General features: G+C 40.2%; 1 protein-coding gene across 1 annotated transcript in view; it reads right to left on the bottom strand.

Annotated features, from left to right (window-relative positions):
* Positions 1–14,190, bottom strand: part of SI (sucrase-isomaltase) — a 174,788-nt gene extending 160,598 nt beyond the window's left edge. Inside the window, exons 1-6 of the mRNA XM_074963634.1 lie at positions 14,160–14,190; positions 11,499–11,616; positions 9,477–9,550; positions 4,861–4,981; positions 3,436–3,545; positions 1,071–1,222 (exon numbers count right to left, since the gene is read on the bottom strand). Of these exons, the coding sequence (XP_074819735.1) occupies positions 1,071–1,222; positions 3,436–3,545; positions 4,861–4,981; positions 9,477–9,550; positions 11,499–11,616 (575 nt within the window). The 5' untranslated portion in view covers positions 14,160–14,190. The remainder of the gene's footprint in view (positions 1–1,070; positions 1,223–3,435; positions 3,546–4,860; positions 4,982–9,476; positions 9,551–11,498; positions 11,617–14,159) is intronic.
* Between the last annotated feature and the right edge of the window lie 2,613 nt (positions 14,191–16,803).

Here is a 16,803-nt window from a genome sequence, read left to right as displayed (position 1 = left end):
TACATCACTCTGGGGTGTGAAAATTCCACACCCCAAACGACACAGTTAAATTGACCTAACCTTCGGTGTGCGCAGCACTAGGTCAGAATTCTCCCATTGATTTACCTTCCACCTCTCAGGGAGGTGGATTACCTACGCCAACAGGAGAAGCCCTCCCATCAGCCTAGGTAGCATCTTCACTGAGGTGCTAGAGCAGTACCACTGCAGCATGTTAAGTGTAGATAAGCCCTCAGGATATCTCCCAGGCTGATCTCCGTTACAGAATTATTTGATCGGTCAGTTAACAAAAATTGGTGCTTTGCCCCAGGAATAATATATTTCATTACCGGTCCTGCACACTCTGGCATTTGTAGGCAAGAGACTTCCAGCCATCTCCCTTTGAAGAACCAGGGATAAAAGATGCACCTGTCCCCTTCCCCTTCTAAAGGCCTCCCATCAGATAGGTATGATTTCCTTGTACTGCTGAATCTGTTCTTAATTGTCTCTGGCAAGAGCTCAAGGGTGTTACTCCAAAAGTGGGACAACAATGTCCAGCCACATAATATAGTCCAGAAAGTTATGCTAGCTGCAACTTGGGAAGTTGCATATAATTGTTCCTATATTTCCTGGTTCAAGCTTGTGGTCAAATCTGAAAACTCTTCGGCTGGATTTAAAAAACAACATAAAAAAGGTAAATGTAGAAAATATAGCTACATATCTCAAAGAAAGGCTTGAGATCACTATGCAAAAGTACATGATTACATTTGCCCATGCAAATCACTAGACTGAGTACACAGATTGTGGGTATAATTTAATGTAATTATGCCCACAAAGGTCAGCAATGCGCAGGTATGTGGGTATTTTTGACCAAAGACCTCACACCTCCTTATCTGCACATCTGATCCTTAGCTAAACTGGACAAAGTAGTACTACAAACAAGGAACAAACCTAGAGTGGCAGAGAAACAGACTAGATGGCCTAATTGGAGTCTTCATTCCATCTCTAACAGGCATTATTTTATTACATGATTTGAGCATTCAGGGTGAACACCTATTGTAGTGTTATCTATAAAAAGCACAAAAATTACTTACAGCATTGTGCCGCTGCTCATTCTCATCACAGTGATACCAAAAGGGCTCTGAATGACATCGACTTTATACTTTAAATTGGAGGCTGCAGGTCCACCAAAAGCTTCTACATTCTCATGAGGAACTTCAAATCTTTTTTTATTAGGATCAGTGATCTGCACAGATTAAACAGTTACATTTAAATTATTAGAGGTCCAAAAATTAACTTCTACTTATCTACTAGAACATTTTCCTGAATCACAATATGTATTGAATTAACTATATCAACTGATCAAGTCAGCAAGAGCAAACGGGACAAATGCCTCCTTTTGAAAAAAAAGTCGGGACGGCCGAGACAGGGCTTTAAAAAGGGACTGCCCCGGCCCAAATGGGATGTATGGTCATCCTACCCTGCCGCTAGCCCCCTATGTGCCTGTGCCACAGCCCCGCATCAATTAATTATGTACCCCTAGTACCTTACCATCAATCAAGTGCCTTCCAGCTCCATATTAATTAATTCTGGCCCCATCAGCCCCAAATCAGTTATTTTTGTGCCCCCAACCCCAAACCAATTAGGTCTGTGCTCCCCAGCCCCAGCCCTATATCAACTCTGCTCCACTCCAGTCCAATCATATTGCCTCCTAGCACATGTGTTTCCCTGAAGCCCCCCAGGGGATCTTAAACCCCTGCTTCAACCTGCAGGGGAAACACAACCTGAGGGGCTCTTCATCTTCCTCTTAGGCCCAAGTGGGAAGCAGGAGGGTGGCACAGCACCGGGTGCTCTTCACCCTTTTCCTAGGCCTGGAGTTGCAGTGAAGAGGAGAGGGGAGACAGGAGCAGAAGGGAGCCAAGCCATTTTTCACAGGAAGGGAGGAGTGGAGGGAGCAGAGATGCCCTAAGCTGCTGAGCTCTTTCTGTTCTCAGTTCCCCTCTTGTAAAAATGTTATCAGCAGCTCCCTCTCCTCTGCTACCCCCAAACCTCTCACAGCTCCTGCGGGGATGTGGGAGAGCTCTAACTGCCACCTCTAATTGCTTCCCCAAGAGGTGGGAGGAGTGGGAAAGGCAGCGAGTCAGAGTCAGTTTTCCACATAGGCTGATGGATTTTCCCTGCAGACCTCTAGAATGCTCTGGAAACCCTAGTGTTGGCGGAGGTCTGCAATTGTTAGGACAAAAAAACTAAAAATGACTTGTATTTGATTGAAACTAAAAAGGGAACTTTACCAGAAATTTGTCTAAGACTACATGGCTAATGTTCCTTAGTATTTGAAAGGTGCCATGGGATCTTTAATGACTGCAAGTAGTAAAGAATTGGATTCAATATCTCATCCAAAAGATGGCACTTCTAGAAACTCATTGGCTGGTTGGGGAATTGGTTCAGTACTGACTTTCAGAATAAGGGGCTAAGCACTGAATAAGCAACAATGCTTACTATAGTTCCCCAATTTTTCTTTAGAGGTCTCCCCTCTAAATACTAACCAGACTTGACCCTATACAGCCAAAGATGATGCAGTTGTTAACATATTTATATTTACTCTTAGACTGTATTTAATCTCAACACTACTGGAATTTTTATTTAGGAATAATGGGGAGTTTATAGCGGTATTTCTCAGACATTTGTTTTTGAGCCACTGCCCAGTTCTTCATTTCAAATGAGATGGAAAAACAAAGCAGCAGAGGACTTTTGATGACTATAGATCCCGTGCTTTTTTGGGAGGGGAATGGGGGGCATAGGCACTGACTCCGTGGGTGCTCTGGGGCCAGAGCACCCATGCAGAAAAAAATAGTGGGTGCTCAGCACCCACTGTTGGCCCCGCGGTTCAGCTCCTACCCCTGCCCCCCAGCGCTTCCCAGCGGTGTGGGGGAGAAGTCAGAGTGAGGGCGGGGTGCGCTTGAGGAAGGGGGCGGAACAGGGCAGGAAGAGGGGGCAGGGAGGAGTGGGAGCAGGAAAAGGCAGGGCTGGGGTGGCGCCTTGGGGGAAGGGTGGAGGGGCAGCTGGGCCTGGGGCGGGGTAGGGGTCGAGCACCCCAGGGGAAATGAGGAAGCTGGTGCCTCTGGGGAGAGTGGGGGTAAGAGTGTCAATTTCCGTGCCCTGGTCAAACGGACTTGGATAATAATTCTAACTATTTAGATTCCAATTGGATATGGTATTGTTCTTTACTACCTCTCCCACATTGCTGTAGTGTTGTGGTGTGCTGTAAAACGGCTAGAGCACCCACCCCGATTCTGGAAAGCAGTTTGACAGTCTTCAGGATGAATTAGAACAAGCAGAGACTGGAGAGAAAAGGAAACTCTCCATGGTCCCACTACCAATCTCCTCTGCCATTCGCTTCTCCAGTGTTATGAGGCAGTGTAAAACACTAATCTTAAACAGCATAAGAAACAATGTAACCTTGAACCGGAAGCGATTTGTTGTCTGATATTCTCCCGTGAGCTGGACAGTGTTAATATCATTTCCAAATAGGGAAGGTGAAGGCAGCCTCTTTAACTTAGCCATAAAACCTTAACGAGAAAAAAATATATATTATATTGTTGCTTTATTGCACCATGGAATCACAGAAATCTAGAAAGTGTCCTGAAGCAGGGCCAAGGATACCAAGACCCTCACTCTCCAGTGCTTTGCTAGCCTGTTCTTCAAAACCTCCAATGATGGGGATTCCACAACCTCCCTTGGAAGCTTATTCCAGTGCTTAACTATCCTTACAGTTAAAAAGTTTTTTCCCCAATATTTAACCTACATCTCTCTTGCTGCAGATTAAACCCGATACTTCTTGTCCTATCTTCAGTGGACATGGAGAATGATTGATCACAGTCTTCTTTTGTAACAGGACTTAATGTATTTGAAGACTTACCAGGTCCCTCCCACCTCCATCCAATCTTCTTTTCTCAAGACTAAACATGCCTAGTTTTTTTTGTTGTTGTTTTTGTTTTAAACTTTTCTTGGATCAGGATTTCTAAACCTTTTATCATAAACGAGATCTACATCTCACAGTTGCTATAGAATCCTTAAGGATTAATGCATTTGGTGTGCATCCTTTGAAAAGTCTTACTATAAAAATTATTACATTACTATAAATATCTACATGGTAGGTTCATATATAAAAATATTTATATAGACCTCAAAAGGGTGCATGGAACTTTACAGCACAAATGCAAAGAGATGGCCTTTAGATGGCCCCTCCTCCAGGGAGCTTTCTATTTAACTTTACCCATGATGCAGCAAGTGAGAGTAACAAGTGAAGGGGATTGGGCAAGAAAGGACAAGGGTTTCCACCATGTCATGCAGTTACTCAGGGCTAAATTATGGCTTTGCCACAAACCCTGGGCATGGGGCTATGTGTCATTGCAGTGCCCCAGGAACAGGACACAATCTGCTTCACATTTCCCCCTGCTCTGGGTAGATGGCAAGTATCCTTCGCTAGCTTGATTCTGCCTTGGTAGGTACTTCTAACCTCTACATGATGCAGGTAACTGATGTAGACAAGCATAATGGGCTACATGAACACCTTGATGGTGCCATTACATTTGTTATTTATAAATAAATACACTTTCTAATGTTTTACACATCCCTTATTTTTTGGAACTGAACCTCCAAGGTGGATAGGAATCAGAGTTATTATGACACAATTCAAGATAGATCAAAGAGCAGGCAGAGATCAACCCCAGCCACTGCAACAAAAATACCAGATTTTTTGGAAATGTATCACATCAATGGGGGAAAACTTTATATAAAGAGAATATTGTTAAAGAGTATACATTGACGGTAACTTGGACACCAAGGATGTACTTTACTGCTTGAGCACAGCTTGCTACTTACCTGTATCTGTTTGCTTCACACCTCCCTCTACTTTATACCCATGACTCTTGGAGAAGAAGCACCAGGGTATCTGTGTTTCCTCTTGTGGATTCCAGCAACAGCCACGCAGTGTACATAAGCTCTGTTTCAAAGGCAAGGAGAACTTGATTATATTAACAGCACCAATTAGCACCAAATAACCATCTAGATGAAAATCATGCATGATGTGTATTTCAAATACCAGCAAATGTTGTTATACCATTCACAAGCACTCCTCTTTGGGGAAATCAGTAGTTGTTTGACTGTATAAGAACATGATAGAAGCAAAGAATGGCTTTTCTAGATCCAAGGTAAAAATGAGTGAATTAGTTCAGGAAAAACTAGGAAGTCTGACTCTTTACCCATTCTGAGAACCACATTGCAAGGGAGACTTTTTTAAGGTTCTGAAATGTTTGGATACTATTTTTTTTTAATGATTTTTTGTATTTATTTCCAAATTTTAGCTGGGACCAGAAGTGAACATACTGAAATACGTCAAGAAAGCTTTTTTTTAAATCAGATTTCTAGCCCATTTAGGAAGATCCAATAGTTTCACTCATGGTTTAGATAAGTATCAAAACATCTGCATGCACTTCTGGACCAAAACTAAACTCCAAACTTTCTTGACCTTTCCCCACTGATAGTTTAATATGGAAGACTTGTACTTTTTAAATGGAGAGTTCACATAAACATAACACTTTCTGTTGTTAAATTTGTGCTAAATAATACAGTGATATCAGCATAAATGAGGAAATACTCATTCCACAATATTTCACTGTTCATCCGCCTTCCATTAATGTAATGTTTTTTTCCAAAATTAAAAACAATGTACAAATAATTCTGGCAATTGACAAATTTTCTCATCTGTTCATGGACCAATCACACACAAACTCTTGGCAAGAAACAGAACAACAGAATTATTAGTTCCTAATTTACTATAAGATGTGGGTGGATAGGAATCAGCCCACATCATATAGTAAATTGTGAACTAATAAGTCTGTAACTCTGTTTCTTTGATCTGAATCATGAGTAGAGTTGCGTGAATAACCAATTTTTCAGTTTGGTAGCTGAATTAAAATACAAATGTTTCAGGTTAACCCAAAACCCTCAGTGAAGTAATGTTTTCATTTGACTAAAAATAAAATGCAGTGACATAAACATATATTCTAGCTCTGTGTGCATGTTAGCCTGAATATTATAGCTTTTCTGTTAGAAATTAATTTCTTTACAGATTGCCTGCCCAGCGCTATACATTTGTAAGTAAAAACGGTTTTGGGTAACTTCATATTGTTTCTGATGTCTACATATTTTTTCTCAGTACGGATGTAACTGACCACTTGGGTCATAGTGCACTACTGATATTTTAAACTAATATCAGTGGAAATTAGTAGGAGAATTAGACAGCCCATCTACTCTAACAGATCCTAGAGCTGGTGAAAAAACGTTGACAAAAATGAAATTTCAATTAAATAAAATGGAAACCATTTTATGAAAGTGGTTTTCTGCTTTCCAGCCAGATCTAACAAATCCCTTTAGAATACTTTTCAGCTGTCACTGCAGAGTTCAGCAACATTATGATAGATAGACCTGATTCCATATAACAGAGTTTATATCACCAAGTGCTCCATTGCTTTTGCTGGCTTCCCATTCATCCCTGAATCTAAATTGCTCTGTTGGTTTTCAACCTCTCCCTGAGCTTGCTTCACTTAAGTGCAGTTACCGACTAAGTGCTTGTCCCCTGGAGCGCTTAGTGAAGACGCAACTTATAGGTACTTCCACCTCCCTGAGAGTTGTAACTGTGTCGACAGAAGAAGCTCTCCCATCAACATAGTGCTGTCTGCACAGTCGCTCAGGGGTGTGGACTGAAATTTTTTTAATCCATATCCCTTCTTTTAAGGCCACTTTCCTTATAAAACATTTCTCATACAAAAAATTTGATTCAACACTATTGCTGATACTTCATTTTAGGGTACTATAGAAAAATAAATGAATTGTTCTGATATTTTTATTATTACCAGTTTTAGAGATATTTAAAAGGATATTAGATCAAAAAATTGCTGTACCTTAGAGAAGCCTAAGGATCACATATACAACATAATCATCCAAATCTTTGGCTCAGCATTGGTTCTCACCTTTCAAATCCTTTCTATTTAGTTTTCAAACAGAGCCTTCTAATCACAGTGGGGAAAAAATAGAACCCTAGACTTACCATGGGATTCTCAGTAAACAAAGTGTTGCTTGCATGCATGCATTCATCTCCTACTGAAGGATGAGTGCACCATTTAACATGGGAAGATTAGATCAAAGGTACCACTTAAAGATTCAAGTAATCTGCATGACTGCACCTATATTGTGCCCTACTTCTTGAGCAAGATGTGGGAACAAATCCCCAAAGAACAGGGGAGTACAATATGTTTACCTGCAGGATACTATTGAACCATATAGCATAATACAAGCTATCAAATAACAAGAGCATTAGCAACTGTGAACTTTGGAACTCATCAGGGAATTCTCTCATGTTAGTTTTCAGAGTAGCAGCCATGTTAGTCTGTATTCGCAAAAAGAAAAGGAGTACTTGTGGCACCTTAGAGACTAACAAATTTATTTGAGCACAAGCTTTCATGAAGCTTTCATGCATCCGATGAAGTGAGCTGTAGCTCACGAAAGCTCATGCTCAAATAAATTGGTTAGTCTCTAAGGTGCCGCAAGTCGTCCTTTTCTTTTTGCGAATACAGACTAACACGGCTGTTACTCTGAAATTAGTCTCTAAGGTGCCACAAGTACTCCTTTTCTCATGTTAGTGATATTTTGATTATTTTTTTAAATGGCTGCAATTAACCATCACATACAAATATATCCCACTGGATGGGGCAGGGGGAAGGAAAATACAAATCACCAGCTTCTATCTGAAAAGAACATATCATTTAAAGAGGAATAAAAGTGAAAGTCATGAGTTTAAGGGCAAGGATAGAAAAACTGAAATGACAATATTTCCATTGGATAAGAAAAGTATCTAAGTAGATTCTTAACCAGGAAGGTCTCTGTGCTCATCTGAAAAGAGAGAGAGAGAGAGAGATTGAGACTAAAAACTTGATATGGAAGCAAACTGTGGCACACAAGATGCAGATCTGATGCATCTTGAGAAGATTAATAGTTAATCAGATGTTAATATTCTGCCCTAGGGACTGCACCTTGACACAGTAGGAAGACTGGTATGTTCCAATGACTGAGCTAGGGGGGCGGAAGATAGGTCAAAGGGTAGGTACTAGATGAAAAGCAGTCCATTGATCCTCCAGGTTGGGGGTTCAGTGACAGGTCAACAACTTATTCTTGTAAAGAAGCTAGGTTATAGGAAAAACAAGGTAACCATTCTGGCAAGCAGCATAATAAACAGGGAGGGAAAGCCTTATTCATGCTCTGAGTGATATCTGATGACATGGGAAGGATTCAGATTCAGAAATCTCATATGTAGCTTGTGGAGCACTGGAAAATATTTGCATTACCTTTGATAAATTTCAGATGCCCCTCAGTGTATCTGTGTGATCCTACCCTGCTTGAATGCAGGGCAAATCAAAGGGGGTGGTCAAAGAGATAGGCAGGAAGGGTAAAACAATGGCCTAGATAAGGAGCTTCCCCTCAAATCACATTAGCCTGGTTTATAGCCCTGAAATATCAACCTGAACTCCTCAGTTCCAATCAGGTGATGGTGAGAAGGAGATGATCAAAAGACCTTGATCTGTGAAAAGATCTGCCTTACAGAGGGGGTGGGGGGAAGTTGTCAGCTGCTACAAAAGCTGACTCAGATTGACTGAGCGCCAGGGTCTGCAGCAACCAGGCTGTAACTTGGCCCCCAAGAGAATAGGAGATACCAAGGCTAAATCAAGTCTAGCTGGGGGCTGGAGAGGAATGTCAAGAGTAGGTAAGACGGTATGCATGTAGGTCTGTGTTATCTTAATACCCTTTGTGTGAGCACTGGCAAAACAAATCATGCTTTGTTTTGGAGAAGCTGTTTCTGTACCACTGCATATTGCTACTGATTACAGGCTCCTGAAGGGGATCTCTTGCTAGTGCCAAGTCCACTGGGCTTTCTAGGTACCACAGTTGGCAAACAGGGGTTGTAAACTGGACACCCTGTTGGAGAGTGGTGTGATTGTGGGATCCCACCCCAAAGAGAAGTGGAGACATAAGCCTGCCACTTGAAAAGGTTGCACTCAGGGGGAGGGGAACTGGAAGAGGGTTTCAGGTGCAGCAGCCTATCCAGGGACTGTGCCATTATAAATGTTAATATGTGAATTTCAGATAATGAAGGAAGGAATGGTTTCAGCAGAGCAAGGTTGTATTATATATTACGGGTGAGATTTTCCAAAACACCCAGTGTGGATCTACTTTTGCTCTCACTGACATCAGTAGCAAAACTCCCAGATTTCAAAGGGAGCAGAGGTAAGCCAGCACTGAGAGCTTTGGAAAATCCCATCCTACAGCTCCCAGATTACAGGCTTGAGTTTTCCTTGTGTCCACAAGGTTGTTTTTATACTCAAATCTCATGTTTCATTGTTTTTGGCCCATTTTCTAATTAACCTCATGTATGTGTTTCAGACCTTTGTTGCCACTCGATCTGGAATGCAGTCAATTCTCTCTGCGACGTTTACTGCTGGACAGTCTGGAGAAAAGTCTGTTAAAAAATGAATGGATTATTATTAATAGTGCTGAATTATAGAAATAGCTTAATTACATTTTTAAATAATTTAAATCTAAAGGCCTGATTCCCCAGTACCGTCAAATTTGTGCAAACATGTACCTCTAAGCAAAGTAGGCATAAAACACTGCCATTCTGATATAATCATTTTGGGACCTACTTCTCTCAGGTGTATATAACTACACGAGATGCAAGACAGCACAGAATTCTTCCTAGGTATACCCAACTTTTTTAAATGTTACAGCTGAAAATAAAGATGCAGAATGTGATAAAGTTTCAAAGAACTCCTGTAGCCTTTATCACACACTGCTTCATTTAAAATTCACCAGGTATTAAAAATGGAGAGACTTTTGCTCCATGTTCATGATATTGTTCTGCTGCTCTTATATGTGCTTCCTACCCTGTATATGCCTTCTTCCACAGTATCCAGAGTTTGGGTATCCTCAGAGACACAAATATCCCAGGGATATGAAGATGTTCGATGAATATTTTTATAATTAAATTTGTGGGGCTCTAGTCACTAGTGAACTTAAGAAGTCCAAGAGCCTCCATTGCCAGATGGTATCATAAGGGGCGTTGCATGTGCCCATTGGAAGTTGTAGCCTTTTTTCAGTTTATTTAGTTAGTTAATTAGGTTCCAAACTGAGGCCTACAAATATTATTCCAACTTGAGCCTTATACAGTGGGGTTTTGTTTGTTTGTTTTAACTGCTAGGTCAGGTTGATATGTTCAGGTCCAAAAGCTGATACAAATAAGTGCAAGTATCTACCCCCACGAGCAGCTGTACTCCCAATACCTGAGCACATTCACTTTGTGTTAGAATTTATCACTTCCTTTTATACACACTGCCATTTGCATGCACAAACTGTGGGCTTGATTACCCAGTCTTCACATGCAACTGAGGATGCATGCAAAATGTGGCCATGTCAAAACGGAGGCTCCTTGCACATTTGGCTCAGTATGCTAGCCTACCTCTAAACCAAATTTTCTTCTAATTTATTGATTCATTAAAAGAAAACTCTTGTCTTTTATGGTATTTTCTTCCACACAACAGAATCTCACTGAAAAAATAAATCAGCTTGCATTTAGTTACAAATTAGGGTTTACAAGCTATTCTAAGTGGTATAACTAATTAATTAAAAGTATAAAACATGGGAAGACTTAAATCAAAGGACCAAACTATATTTAATCATCTGATAAGATATTAATGCATCTTATCAATACAGTTATTGAATGGGTCAAAATCTTTGAAGTCTTTCATTCCTACACAGTACATATTATACATACATAGTATATCAGCTGGAGCAATTCCATGGAGTTGTTCCACTGACATAACATATGAAGAGCTCTTAAATTTTTTCTCCCTTTTGGACAACTATTGGTTGTTCATCAAAGTATTGAAATTCCACTTTCCTCATTAAAAAAGTAACTTAAAGAAATACACAGTGCAGGTGTTGGGACGAGAGGAGTTGCATTTACTTTTAACTGCTTTAAATCCTTAATCTTTCTAGTTTTTTTACTCATTATAAATATTAACATTATCTATAAAAAGGGAGAAACCACTGTGCTTTGTCAGCATCAGGGCCCCATTGTGCTAGACCCTACCAATACACAGGGAGATGCAGTCTATATCTCAAAGAGTTTACCATCTATACACAAAAGAATTGATTTTGTGAAGGACACCATATAAACACATGGAGCGTTACATGCTCTCATGCTTGAATTTTGTCTATAAGCCTGATCCATCGTGCTCTGGAAAGACTCCTATCAACCTCAGTGGGCATTGATTAGACTAGAGTCAATGCCACGGTTCATTTTGTTAATCAAATCTAATACATTCCCTCTTCGAGCAATTCAAATTCAGGGACTATTCTTGGATTGACCTTTGAGTTCTACAATAATCATGATAAATAACAACTGTTACCTTGGAGTCCAGGTTGTCCTGTTGCTAAAAGTGCCACCAGAATGCAGGCTACAATCACCACCAAACAAAATAGGACAATCAGGGAGATCTCTAATCCGCTGAACTTCTTCTTCCCCATCTAGCCACAGATAAACACCATTGTAAAAAATAAATACATAAAAAAAGTTTCAGGAATGTGCTTTTTGGTAAATATCTAGCAAATATTTGCTTTAAGAATGAATCCTTTGCCCAAAGAAGTTAAAATACAACCACACCTCACAAAGTATAATATTCTGATGTTCAGATCCGATTAAACAGAGTAAGTTACTAAAGCTGGTTGGGAAGTGTATTTAAATTGTCTGTGACAAATTTCTGGGAAACAAAAAAAAATAATTTTATTCAAATTTTTCCATGACACTTTCCAGCTTTCCCTTGAACTTTCCAGGAACTTTTTTTGGTTAAAGTTTTCAGCAAACAAAATGCCCCAGATTTTGGTTTTCAGTTTTGGGTGTGGAAGAGGGGACAAAGACCACCCAATATTTCCACAAAATTTGAAGTTTTCTTGTAAAAGTTGTCAGGGTGTATTTTGCCAAAAAAATTGACAAAAAATGTTGAAGAGCTCTATTATATATTTCCATGTATAGTGGAAATAATAAGTATACTATGGATCAATGGTGACATAAATGGTGGTGTAAGTTACAGATCAGTAAGTCAAGGGAAGCTGTTGCGAATTAAGCTGGTGTAATTACTTAAGTGGTGTAATTCTGAGAAGGCAGAACTGACTACTGTCATTTTAAATTGGTGTAGCACACTGAGAAGGACAGAGAGATGAGCTTGTAATACCAAAAGCAGATAATGTGGGTGGGGTTATAGGCAAAATTGCTGTATAAAATTCATGCACTTCCCTTGTGTGACTCAATTTCTACGTTCAAATTTTGCTTTACTACAGTCCACTCTAGCAGAGCAAGGCATGGCCTATTGACACAGATGTATGCAATATTCAAAATGATTATCTGTAGAATTTGTATTAATATTTTAGTATGTGTAGCTGATCTTTTAGCATGTGATTGCAAGGGTGAATGTACCAGCTGATCTGACAAGATACCCAGAGCGACAGACAGCCCACTTGGTAAAGTTAGGAAAAGTGCTATAATTGACAAACGGTTAGGGCAAGTCAATACTACAAAATTAATGTACAGTCACCACAGTAGTTAAACTGCTTTTGCATGTCCACACTATGCTGCTTGTATTGGTGATGCGCATCCTCACCAGAAGCACTTGCAACAATTTCCCTGTCAGTGTGGGGCATTGAGGGATGGCTTCTGAAAAGCAGCAACAGTTGATGTAGGGTCTATACTGACGCTGAGTCTACTTAACTACATTGACTTAAGCGCGCCGTCTGTCATGGAGATGGAGTTAAGTCAGTGTAGTGAGTGAGTTACATCAGTGGGAGCTGCATTTTAGTATAGACACTTACAAAGTTAGATAATGTAAGCTGCCTCACTTCAACCTAACTCTATAGTGTGGATCAGGGCTTACTGTTGAAATATTCAGGCTGCACAGCCAACTGCTCAATCTCATGTGAAGAACAGCATGGTACCATTAATGTTTAACTGTATGCCAGCAATAAAAGTCATTAAAACATCTGCAACCTCCAGATCAATATACCAGCAACAGTAACTGCATTTTTCATTTGCTTAAAAGCATTTTACCTGACAAAATTGGCTTAAACAGAGAAATAACTTTCTTTTATTTAGTTAAAATAAGAACAAAATGCAGTTTTGCCAGTGGAAATAGTGTAGTACTGCTCATTGCACTGATCTTTTAAAACACTTATACAGGTGTTCCAATAATCAGCATTACTGGGGGAAAAGCTTTTTGACATCAGAACAGTTTAAACTTGATGCTCTTCTCCCTGCAGCCTCCATGTAACTTGCCCTGCCTTCCCCGCTCACTCAATAACTTCACAGCCATAGGAATGAAGAGGTAGTTTATTAACTCATTTAGAAAGACCAGTCTCAACACAGCAGCAGTCTTCAAGGGAAAGTGAAAGCTACGATAAAGTTAAATATAATTTTCAGAATATAATCAAACAAAGATACTTTTATAAACTGCACAATACATTCATATTTTACATATTTATATAGGTTTCCCAGACATTTTCTGTACTATAACATTGTTGGCTTCCCAGGGAATATTGTATTTTCAGCCTGCAATTGTTTTATTATATTGAAAACCATATTGTTCAATGCAATAAAGAAATTACAATCCAACTGTTCCTAACTGAAGTTCTCAATTAACCCTTTCCACAAATATATCAATCAGGAACGTTGCAACGCAACATTCAACATTTTGAGATCTACAGTATGGTTAAAGGTTTTGTCAAAGACCACAGAATGAAACATGGTATTGCAGCTCTGCACTTCTCGGGGACCCAGAAGTTCAAAATGAGGATTTACGGTACAAATCCTACTGTGTGATATATACGCTTGAATTTCCTGAAACTTGAAACCCAGGAATAAAAGCACATACCTCAAACCCCCTTTGTTTCACCGTCTGTGCATTGCTCTTGTTCCAGTCCTCTGGCAGTGAAGGTTCAACTTGAAAACTCCAGCTTTATATTTAGCCCCTATCAGTTTATTGCATTATCTGTTAACTAGTCTATCAGTCGAAGGTACTTACGTATACTCTCAGGCAGATTACACGATCTCTTTGCACTGAAAATGGTTGCCATGGATATTGCATGTATATTGCAGCCAGAGAATGGCTAGTTAATTAATAATCATTTTCTCTGAGATATCACTCACATCACTGTACAGAAGCAGAAGAGTAGCAACAACTTGATGACAACGCCTCTTGTCAGGTGACATGCCTGCAGTTTTTTGCTGCACCATTCAATTCATTTTCATCTAAACTTCATTTTTCTTATCTGTTATTTCTGCCTTCATCACATTATAAATCACTTTGTGTTCCATAATTGGAAAAAGCTATTTAAAAATCACACTGTAAAAGTGGGCGAGATCATACCTTTTATTGGACCAACTTGGTGAGAGAGACAAGCTTTCCAGTTACACGGAGCTCTTCCTCATGTCTGGGGATGTACTCAGACTCACAGCTAAATGCAAAATCAAACAGATAGTTTAGCATAAGTAGTTAGCACATATTCTAAGGAACCATTCAAGAGGAAGTGGCATGTTAACACCCTGATAGTCATAGGACAAAATAAAAAGGGGAGGGGGGAGGTTAGTGGGTTACAGATTGTGTCTTTATTAAGACCATGATTGTTAGTGTCAAGCAAAATTATGAATTTAAATTCCCAGGCTTATCTTTTGAAAGTGTTGTGCGGGTTAGCCTGCAGGCTAACCTATTTATGCGAACCTATCTGTTTGATCTTCTATTTAGCTGCATCACTCTGAGTACCTTTCCCAAGCCTGAGGAAGAGCTTTGTGTAACTCCAAAGCTTGTCTCTCACACCAACAGAAGCTGGTGTAATAATTTGTCTCTCTGATAGCCTGTGGTGAACATGGGTACAACAACACTGCAAACAACACTGCCATGGATATTGCATATGTATTGCAGCCAGAGAATGGCTAGTTAATAATAATAATTTTCTCTGAGATATCACTCACATCACTGTACACAAGTAGAAGAGTAGCAACAACTTGATGACAACGCCTCTTGTCAGGTGACATGCCTGCAGTTTTTTGCTGCACCATTCAATTCGTTTTCATCTAAACTTCATTTTTCTTATCTGTTATTTCTGCCTTCATCACATTATAAATCACTTAGTGTTCCATAATTGGAAAAAGCTATTTAAAAATCACACTGTAAAAGTGGGTGAGGTCATACCTTTTATTGGACCAACTTGGTGAGAGAGACAAGCTTTCCAGTTACACGGAGCTCTTCCTCATGTCTGCGTATGGTACTCAGGCTCACAGCTAAATGTAAAATCAAACAGTTGGTTAGCATAAGTAGGATTCAGAGTGGTAGCCGTGTTAGTCTGTATCAGCAAAAACAACGAGGAGTCCTTGTGGCACCTTAAAGACTAACACATTTATTTGGGCATAAGCTTTTGTGGGCTAGAACCCACTTCATCAGATGCATGGAGTGGAAAATACAGGAGCAGGTATAAATACATGAAAAGATGTGAGTTGCCTTACCAAGTGGACGGTCAGTCTAATGAGACAATTCAATTAACAGCACGATACCAAGGGAGGAAAAATAACTTTTGAAGTAATGAGAGTGGCCCATTTCAGACAGTTGACAAGAAGGTGTGAGTAACAGTAGGGGGAAATTAGTATTGGGGAAATTAGGTTTATGTTTTGTAATGACCAGCCACTCCCAGTCTTTATTCAGGCCTAATCTGATGGTGTCCAGTTTTCAAATTAATTCCAGTTCTGCAGTTTCACGTTGGAGTCTGTTTTTGAAGTTTTTTTGTTAAAGAATTGACACTTTTAGGTCTGTTATTGAGTGACCATGGAGATTAAAGTGTTCTCCTACTGGTTTTTGAATGTTATGATTCCTGATGTCAGATTTGTGTCCATTTATTCTTTTGCGTAGAGACTGTCCAGTTTGGCCAATGTACATGGCAGAGGGGCATTGCTGGCACATGATGGCATATATCACATTGGTAGATGTGCAGGTGAACGAGCCCCTGATGGTGTGGCTTATGTGGTTAGGTCCTATGATGGTGTCCCTTGAATAGATATGTGGACAGAGTTGGCACTGGGGTTTGTTGCAGGGTTTGGTTCCTGGGTTGATGTTTTTGTTGTGTGGTGTGTATTTGCTTCAGGTTGGGGGGGCTGTCTGTAAGCGACTATTGGCCTGTCCCCCAGGGTCTGTGAGAGTGAGGGATCGTCCTTCAGGATAGGTTGTAGATCCTTGATGATGAGCTGGAGAGGTTTTAATTGGGAGCTGAAGGTGACGGCTAGTGGCGTTCTGTTACTTTCTTTGTTGGGCCTGTCTTGTAGTAGGTGACTTCTGGGTACCCTTCTGGCTCTGTCAATCTGTTTCTTCACTTCCCCAGGTGGGTACTGTAGTTTTAAGAAAGCTTGATAGAGATCCTGTAGGTGTTTGTCTCTGTCTGAGGTATCGGAGCAAATGCAGTTATCTTAGAGCTTGGCTGTAGACAATGGATCATGTGATGTGGTCTGGATGAAAGCTGGAGGCATGTAAGTAAATATAGTGGTCAGTAGGTTTCTGGTATAGGGTGGTGTTTATGTGACCATCACTTATTAGCACTGTAGTGTCTAGGAAGTGGACCTCTTGTGTGGACTGGTCCAGGCTGAGGTTGATGGTGGGGTGGAAATTGTTGAAATCTTGGTGG

The sequence above is a fragment of the Natator depressus genome, chromosome 9 (genome assembly GCF_965152275.1).
Source record: "Natator depressus isolate rNatDep1 chromosome 9, rNatDep2.hap1, whole genome shotgun sequence".
In the NCBI taxonomy this organism is placed as follows: domain Eukaryota; kingdom Metazoa; phylum Chordata; order Testudines; family Cheloniidae; genus Natator; species Natator depressus.
This window is presented reverse-complemented; position numbering and strand designations above follow the sequence as displayed.